We start from the raw sequence: 10002 nt of genomic DNA on the forward strand, positions 1-10002 counted from the left end.
GATGCTTTAAATTGCCGCAGTGCCTCGAGACGCGGGAGCTTTGCTTTGTGAGAAGTCTACTGCCTAATAGAAACGCACGCGTCCTCGATGTCGGAACAATCTACAGTAAAGTAAAAAATTAAAAATGCATGTCCGTAAAAGCACCAGTTACACGTGCCGCGTATATCACAGTCACACCACTGTGTATCTTGATAATTACCATTTGGAAGTGCACTGAATTAGACTGCATGCAGTAGATATTAGCCTGAATCACTAACAGTATCTCTAATTCAAATACAAATATATACTCTCATGACTATGTCCCTTACATACCTTTTCTCTTCAGCAAGCACAATTAAATCATTATTACAATCTAATTTGGCACGCAAATGGTGTTTTATTAAGTCAGAAAGCTGGTCGTGACTTCCCTGTCCCATTTGCAGTACCAGGCTCCAGCAGAAGGGTCCCTGCCCCGCAGCCTCCCACTCGCTTGCCGTGGCCTCATCCAGCTCCACGGCCGGCCTCCAGGCCACCAGCCTCGCCCAGCACAGCGCAGCATCTGCACCAGCTGCGTAAAGATGCTGGGAGCTCTCCTGAATGGAAGGAAATTGCTTCCATTTCTGGTAGTTTTCTTAAACACCAAAAATAGAGGCTATGTGCTGAAGGTCAAGTTTGCAAGTCTAATAAAAAGATAGATAACTGAACAAAAATTGGCGAGATAATGTAACGCACATGTTACCTTACTCCACATACTTTTCCAGTATTTTCTTATTAATTTGCCTAAAAGCGTGTGCGGGTTTGGAAAGCTGCTACGTAGGCTGAACTCATTTTCTTTACTAAAGTGTAAACAGGCACAAACGTCCGATAGGACCAAACGGCAAAAGACGGATCGAGAGGAAGTCGGAATACCTGGGTCTGGAGCAGTCATTTCACACAAGACTTATCTTTAATCTAACCAGCTGAACCAAACGCGGATGTTTTGATTGGCCACATCTGTAGGTACGGTGTGTGTAATTAATTGTTCGTTCAAAAATGCAATTTCATGATGCATTTGACGATTTAGGTATACAACAGTTTTAGTTTTCAGAGCCGACTAAAAATAGTGATTTTAATTTATTCCTGCTGCCTACAATTACCCACAACCATGTATTTTTAAATATTTCCAGCCTATAAAAATTACTAATTTTTGCCACTTGTGTTTATCTGCATTTAGACTTTGATTTGGATAAATTAAGCTCTCAAGTGTTCCTTGCTTTATGAAACTCTGCATGTTGTACACTTCAACACAAATAAATGACTTCTACCATTAGAGGTTTAAATAATGTAATGTATTTCATGCTCAGCCTGAAGCTGGATTCCAATGAAGTTGCTAATGCACGTAATGATTAAGTGTAACTCAAATACTAACTGTGTTGTTGAAAACATGACAGGCAATAATTTGGTCTATTATATTCTGCCATTTAATTGCCTAGTACAGACATTCTCTGACACGTTATGAAGCAATGATTTACAATTATTCAAGCTGCAAAGGTCAGAAAGTGACATTATAATCATCTACACAGAGATCCCTTCTAATGCACAAAAACTAGGTAATACCACACAAAAATAGTTTTACTAGAGTAGCAACTTTCTATTTAAGATTTCCCAAACTGCACACGTATAAATAATTAATTTACATTACAGTACATTAAGGCATCCTTGAAAATATAATGTTTTTCCTGCTCCTACCAATAAATTTACGTATAAGTCTTTTTGCTTGCTAAAAGTGATCTTAAGAGCCGGCTTTCACTAAAAGTAGCCTGACATTAACAGGCTGAAAATCTAAAAGAATTTTTTTTAAAACATAACACAGGAGTACAGCCAATTTTCTGATGCATCTGGTCAAAGCACATTCTCATCTATAAAGCAGGAAGGTCTGTTAGCCACTATACTCAATATAGGTGAGTATTTTTCTTAGATGTTCTCAAAGCAACCAGTGTCATTAAAATACTAAGCTTTATACAGATTAAGATCTCCCAACTATTCTTAGCATTAACAACAGCAGCAAAAGTGAAGTTATTTCCATGCTTGGGACGCTGTAACTCTTGTCAAAGCCTATTTATATGGGGCTTTAAAAAAAAAAAAAAAAAAAAACAGAATTTAGCAAGATACTTATTTAACAGAACATCTTATAACATCTCCAGAATTAATTGGGAAAAAGAGTTTGAAAGCAAAAGGAGGACTGAGAAGGACAAAGGAAAAGAGAGTAATACATCCATTCACCAAAAGAAATCCAAAATATAAAAAATAAAAGTAGGAAAAACAAAAGCAAAAACAAAAACACAGGGAAAAAATAATTCAGGGGGAAAAAAAAAAAATCTATTTCCACCCCCTCCAATTTCCCTCGTATCTGTTCCTTACAACACTTGACTACTATATATAGAATAAACATGATAAAGACATTACTACAAATGACTTTTCAATTTTTGGGAGGGTAGTATATCTATGTTTATGTGCATGTCTTAAATACTGTCAATTTTCCTAAAAATCCAAACCTACCTTACACCTATCTTCTTCAGTAGATTTTTTAGGAAGTCATAAAGGAGAGGGGGAAAAATGAACGAAGCAGCCATTCTTACTTGAAACATATAAGTACATCCCCCAAAATTCTGTTTCTGAAAGCAAAGGCAAGAACAAGGCAAAGGAATAGTAGATGCTTTTTTAAATCAAACATTGCCTATAAATTCTGTTCAAAATCTCAAGTGCAGAACAATGCATTTTTCATGTTCTACCTGAGGCATAAAATTTGAAAAGTGCATGATAAGCCTTTTCAAGCCTTTTCACTGCATTCCACCAGGCAAATGAAACAAAAATTTTAAATGCTGGGCAACCAAGATTTGCTCATCTCACCCAGGGTGTTGTGTCAGCCAAATTCAGAGCCAGACTTACAAAAATTAAATTCAAATATGCAGCAGTTTGCTACACACGGAAAATAGATACAACCTCTGAAATAACGGGATATATTTTACAGCCATGGGTATGGAAAAGAAAACAATTAACGCACATCTGTGATAAGAAAATGAGTAGCAGACGGTTTATTCCAAATGTTAAAACATTAGCGGTGTCCAATTTCTGTATCATGTAGTTTCTGCCGTGCAGCTGAAGAAAAACAAACCCTGAACTTCAATTAAAAAACAACAACAAAAACCACAGCAAAATTACTGCGTTTTTCAACAACCAAGTGAATTATATATTGTGTACTTTGTATCATGTAAATATGAGGAACATTTGGAAAATTTAGACACAGCATACCCTTCCAATAAGAACAACACAGATATGTTGTGTTTTTTTTAAGTGATTTTTTTTTAAAAGTGTTATTTTGAGAACACACTACACCACAATGTTGCACTGACATTTCACCTTTAAAAAGTGCCCAGGCAGATTCAAAAGCTTTTGAAACACAAATTATCCTCACAACTAGCAGAGGGCTTATTACTACGAATCTAAAAGTCAGAAGATAGAATATTAACTACTGCAGAAAAGAAAACATAGTGCAGGACCTTCTGTTTGTGACAAAATTACAGAGTTAATGTTCCTGAAAGATCACTTCACCTTTTAAAGCATGATTTTTAAAAAGGTAAAATTTATAGCAATTAAAGCTAATGAAGAAATGCAGCATGAGCTGCTTATGTTCAGGAACTAATAGGTCCACTGAGCATTTCTAAGATTATTTAGCCATCAATGATAATGAATTGACATTGTCAGTGGTGTTAATGTACCAATGCTCTATAGTGCCACTAATCCGATAGCCAATCCTAGCAATTTTTTTTTTTTATGTTGCCACTTTATGTTTTTCAACTTACACACTACCCAATGCTTTCATTAAAAATAGCAGAAACACAGCACAAGCTATTACACTTTTTTCTGTTCTTCCACATTAAAGGATGGCATATTCATTATTTGGACTACAGTTCAAACTGCTCTGGTCATTCCTTCTCCCTCAAATTCTGCCCAATTCTTCAGGTCTGTTAGCTATAGTATAAAAATGTCTTTTCCAATTAAATCAATGTTAACGTGTAATTCTTAAAATACATTTTTTGGTGCACATTAAGTGAAATGTGATGATTATTTGAACAAGTATATAAATCAGATTTTTGTGAGCACGGATTATCGTGGTGTATGTCTCTTCAGCTCATTGTTTTGTCATATCTAAATAGCACAGCTTCATGTTGTTGATGCAAATTAGTAGTAATACAATACTACACAAAAATGGAAAATGAGTACCTGCTTGGCTACCAGGTATGACATACCAGCAACACGTAGTAAGCAATCAGCTTCCCAAACTGACTACCATTTAAGCCCACTGTTTAAATCATCCATGTCATGAATTACAAGCAAGTTGTGTATTTTCTGAGACATATTCTAAGAACATGTCAACTCTGGAGGGAAGGAGTGATTTTTGAAAAGTGAGAAACTGTGCCAAAGCCTAATCAGTTTAATTCTCTTTTTATAAAAGACACACTATTAAATGTTTCAAGATTTTCGACTTCGCCTTTGATGATTACGTAGTTAAATAACATGATTTTTCTTTCTAAGTTAAAAGGGAACTGAATAAAGAACCATTGTCAAGTTTGTTGAAAACTTCTAAAGAACAGAGCTTAGCCTCAGCTAAACAGTTTTGTGGATCTGTAGTTGATAACCATCTCCCATGCCAAATTCTCAGTAATCCATATAGCAGACACAGCAAATAAGATTTTTCAAACAACATAAAATAGGCTACTGTGCATAAAGTTCATTTTAAGCATGCTGCAAAATAAAGAGTAGCACGAGTTATTCTACTACTGATATTCAGTGGACTTAAGAATTAGGCTCATACATTTTTATTTCGTGTTCCAAGAAGTCAGCAATTAATTTTCTTAAGTGAGTAAAAACATCCAAAGTATCTCATAATGCTGCATGCAAAATTATTCGAAAAACAGAGAGATGAATCAGTGAAAATCACTCAGCTGCATCTTCAGCTGAAGATTCACTTGTCCTTTAAAATGTGTAACTCACTTTGTCCTGCAGTGGATCAGTATGCCAAGAGTGAAAAAAAACCTCCCTGCTTAATATTATCCCTAACAGCACACCACACCATTCATGTGTGCACTGCATCATCTAATTGAACCTGTGCTGTTCTACACATTAGCCATAAGACTGCTATAGCAGGTTACATAGGTTTGAGTAAAGTGTTTTTATATGATGCATATATTAGTTAATTTCTGTAGCATAATAACATTAAAATATATTTTTAATCAGAAGTAGGGTATTAAAATCCAACTTTGAATGTCCTATGATGTACCATATATGCCATGGCATTTTAAAACCTTTTAAACATTTCTGCTAAATTAATTAGTTTTGCATTAAGGAGTCTCAATGCCTCCTATTAAATGCAACACATTTGAAGGACAATTAAACATTATGAACGATCCTTCTGAGGAAATAACGATTAAGTAAAAAAGAAAAACAAGATTTTTTTGGTAACAAACAGGAACACAAGCATACATAAAAGACTTCAATTTATTTTTAAAGTCTTATGCCTGCAATATTTTAGACCCATTTGTTTGAAAAATCAGTCTTCTGTTTTGTTTTCGTAAAGAATGAAAACCCTAATGGAGTCCAGAAATCTGTTAATGGTACTAAAATTATAACAGTATAGCAAAAGAAAAAACCCCACACAGTAAAGTCTATATTATATATTTTTTATGTCTTTAAATGGAATTTACAGTTCTCCCTGGCAATGTGAATGAACATCCTATAATTTAGTCAATTTACAGATTACAGGTTCAAATTGACCTTGTAGCCCATAAAATTGCTCATCTTCAGTGCAGGATTAGAAGTGGGAAAAGAATGTCATAACTGTATTTAAGGAATTTACCATAACAATGGAAAGGAGGATATGCATGCATAATTTTAGCCACTCTTGCTCACATCAGAGTTTTCAATTCTGAAACAATGCATATCCTGCACTCTTCTCCTGGTTAACCATGGTGGAGACTGTTTCAATTTACTCACCCACAGACATGACACTTGTATTCCCTCATCCCAAGGTGCCTCTTGACATGGTTTCTGGCATCTCCGAGCTGAGCTGTTGCAAAGTGGCATATCTTGCACTTGAATGGCTTTGATCCTAAGTAAAATTTAGCATAAGATATGAGTTGAATTAGAATAATATATCACCCACGGTTAAAGAAATAAAAAATCCTAGGAAAAAATAACCTTTAAAAAAGCCTACCCCACATTTAACCTGTTTGAGATTTTTGCCTAATAAAAAAAGTATCTCGTACATAAATTTATAACGCCCAAGACACAGATGGTATATACTCATTAAAGTTTCCTTAGGTTCAGGACCACGGAAACTACTCTCTTAATGCTTAGTAATCATTCACTTCTATCTTTTTTCTTTTCTCTTTTTTTTAAACAAAGAATATTAAAATGAAGCAAATAACCTTTCGACAAGATGACAAAAGTTGCTCTACACCTTTCGCCATTTCCAAATACAGAAACTCAGGTTTGATATTAGTGTAAACTCAAAATGTACTTTTTTTAAGCAAGTATATTTAAAGTAAAGTAATTTTACAAGTCTTCTGACTTTGAATAGATTTCACATTAGCATTGGTATTTCAGATTTGTTCTGTCACACACAGAAAATGATTCATCACCTAGCCATTGTAATGACATGCAATGTATGAATATACAGTGGATAAAATATTATGCCTTTATGACTGTTTTATGGTCAAGAATTTATGATTATTCTGCAAACCAGAAGTATTGACATTTTGGCTATTATTTATTTCAAGAACAAACTTTAATATTAAATGTCTAGTGCAGACCAAAGAACTTTAGAATTATTTCTCCAAGGAAAAAGTACCAGGCTATTTCTTGTATCACATCAGTTCAGCAGAAAGTCCAATTATTTGTCTGTCTTAATTATCAGGGATCCTCTCCAGAGTATGGAAAGATTTTTATTTTTTTTTTTACTGAAATAGTTGAATTGGGCACATGTCAGTCCCTATGTTACTAGGCAGTAACACTGTTCTAAAGTATGCTGTAGCACTTTCCAATTTTCTGACCACTAAATGCTTAAGCCAATAAATCAAAATCATAGAACTGCAGTTAAAAGTAAGTACAATATGGTCACAGATTCTCCATATTATGTTTAGTATATGTTTTGCGAAGTACTTCTTCCAATACAGTTAAGCATAATATGAAATATGTGATCTTTAACAAATATACATAAAGAGCTCTGATAAGAAAAATGTTACACTATATCATACTTGATCAATGAACCTTTTTGCTTTGCCCTTGAAACAGAATCTCCTCCAAGAATCCACTGGTGAAATTGAGGATCTTAGTAAAAAATTTTAGAGTCTTAAATTTCAATTTAATTCCCAAAAGCTGACGAAAAATGAAGCATTTAATTTTAATCTTCTAACTGAAATAAAAAAGTCAACAGTACTAAGCACGGGCAGACAAGGTTGAATATTTCACAGTTCAATGACAATGAAGCCAGATCTCTTAATACTTCCATTTCTACTGTTGGAAGTAGATGTAAAATATATTTAGCACCTGAATGGTTATATCTAGTCAGCTTTATATGTTTAAATGTCAAAAGCAGGTTGAGACTGGAGCTAACAGCAATCACATTCTATCAATCACACTGAAAATCCCCAGTTTATTTAAATGATCCTGATAAAACTAAATTAATCATTAATTTGGTGACATTTCAAATCAACACTGCATTCTATAAAGAGACCCATGCAAATAAAAAACCCTATCTTTGTGTTAAATAAAAGAGTATTAAAAGTTGATGTTTTAACTTATGATCTTAAAGACTAATTGCACAATTAATAATATCAAGGCCACAGTCAGGATTTCTTTTTAATCAATTGGTGTTTATACTGCTGTTTTATATCACAGAATTCAAATACCAGGTGGATTCAATCCTGTGTTCCTCTAGTTTCTCTCCTACTGATTAAATTGTAAATTCGTTCCTCATTCTGTTACTGCAGGTGTCCCGCAGGGTTTCCATACAAGACCTTTGCTGTTTTCCATTTACATGACTCCTTTGTGAAAAACTGTAGTTCAGACCAATCGTAGCTACAGTGTGCTGACAATACATAAATGTATTATTCCGTTGACTGCTCTCATCCAAAAATCACTGAGGCCTTGAGGTTTATTTATTTATTTATTCCTCACATCCAGAGCTGAATATCTGTTAACATCTCCATTTAAGCTCCATGAAAATTCACTTGCTGGCAGGCTACAGTCAGTACTTATCACCTGAAACAAAAGCAGTACGTCTCCCCTTTAGGTTGCTGATGCCAAAATCATTCCAGTATCTTCTTGGATGGAAAAAAATACATATATATATGCTTAAGATGAAGGCATTAGACTGAAAGTTAAGCAAATGGGGCAAAAATCTCTATTTAGTATAAGGCTATCTGAAACAATATTGAAGCAATTAAACATTTCTTAGCCATATTCATCGCAAACGTCAATGGTTCTCATCTGCTGTGTTGATGTGATACTTACTACTGGCTTTACATTTGGCTTTTAGTTCACTAAGAAAAACACTTGCAATACAGCACCTTTCCAACCAGATGACTTAAAAAAAAAAAAAAAAAAAAAAGCCATGGAATTACTTTACCCACAAGCGGAATAGTGGCATGGAAACACTGTACATTTTCAGAGGCAGCAGTAAACAATAAGGCTCTTAACTACTGAATTGGGGGGGGGGGGAATGAAAATAGACTAACTCTTAACTACAGAATTGGGAAAAAAATGAAAATAGACTAAATAACACAACACATGCTGTTGTTTCTCACGAGACAACAGGAGTTAATAATCCTAACACAAAAGAAACCCAAACCTATAACGAAAGTTCACTGCCTGTTTTAAGCCAACATCATCTGCATGTGCAGGCACAGCTGTGCCTCTAGCTCAGGCCCAACGCAAAGCAAGCAGAGCCACATGAAACACCGTCGTGCCATCTCCTACTACGGTTGGGGTATGGGTATTAAGATGCCACACTTACATTGGGCAAGCCTTCCATTAACTGAAGAAATCTGATGAGAAATGAAACAAAGATGATGTGGTTGCAGGTGATTTTTCCTCACATGTTGATTGTTAATTAAGTTTATGGGACCTGCATCAATTGCAAACTAAAAAGTCTTCCACCTCTACTACTCCTTTTATTTGTCTTTACACTTCCTCATTTTCACTTGTCAACATGTGATGGACTTGCTTGTTATCTCCTCTGTAGCAAAGCTTTCCTTTCATTTGCAACGTGAAAATCTCTTAGATTATTTAACAGTATTTTGAAACCGTATTTTTTCTATTAATGTAAATCATTAGTTGTTTCTTTCCACAACTTTCCCTTCCATTCCTCCCTACCCCAAAACCATCGCCAATTACTCAAATTAATTTAAAAAATATATGAAAACAAGGAGTTAGATATGGTTATACATACAAACATATATCTATGTACATATATGCACATCCTGATGCTGAAGAAAGACTTAGAAAAAGCACATAATCAGAACAACAGACGGGAAAATAACTGCAGCTTCTCCTCCTGTTATGCACCTGATGTTACCCTGGAAGAGATGAGAGAAGCTAGAAATACTCCTGTGCTTTGCCTCACCAACAGTGGATATACAGCTGGTGGTGTAGGGCAGTTCCCTCTGCCACCATTCCCAATAACCCCACAATGCTTTTTCTTATTCAGCTGCATCTGTTGTGATCTGACAGACTGGAAGGAAAGGTTCTATGACACACAAAGGAAATCACAAATATGAAAAGGGGGATTGGAAGAGAAAGCCTTCTTCCCATTAACTGTTAATAAGAGTCTCCACATTGCTATTTATGCGAATAAGCAAAGCATCAGAAAAGCGATCCATTTAGAGGTGCTGTGAGAAAGAGGCCAGATTAAACTCTCATCTGTAACCCTGCTACACCCCTCCACAAGCACCACCAAAAAGTGACTTGCAAACTGAAATGTAT

At 35.0% G+C, this 10002-nt stretch overlaps 1 protein-coding gene across 5 annotated transcripts in view; it reads right to left on the minus strand.

Moving 5' to 3' along the window:
• ZNF407 (zinc finger protein 407) overlaps positions 1–10002 on the minus strand; it is a 336771-nt gene that overhangs the window by 294797 nt on the left and 31972 nt on the right. For all 5 annotated transcript variants that reach the window (XM_080581095.1, XM_080581096.1, XM_080581097.1 and 2 more), the window contains one exon: positions 6013–6127. In XM_080581095.1, coding sequence (XP_080437221.1) covers positions 6013–6127 — 115 coding nt within the window. The remainder of the gene's footprint in view (positions 1–6012; positions 6128–10002) is intronic.

Source organism: Anser brachyrhynchus, assembly GCF_964034855.1.
Source record: "Anser brachyrhynchus genome assembly, chromosome: 2".
Taxonomy (NCBI): domain Eukaryota; kingdom Metazoa; phylum Chordata; class Aves; order Anseriformes; family Anatidae; genus Anser; species Anser brachyrhynchus.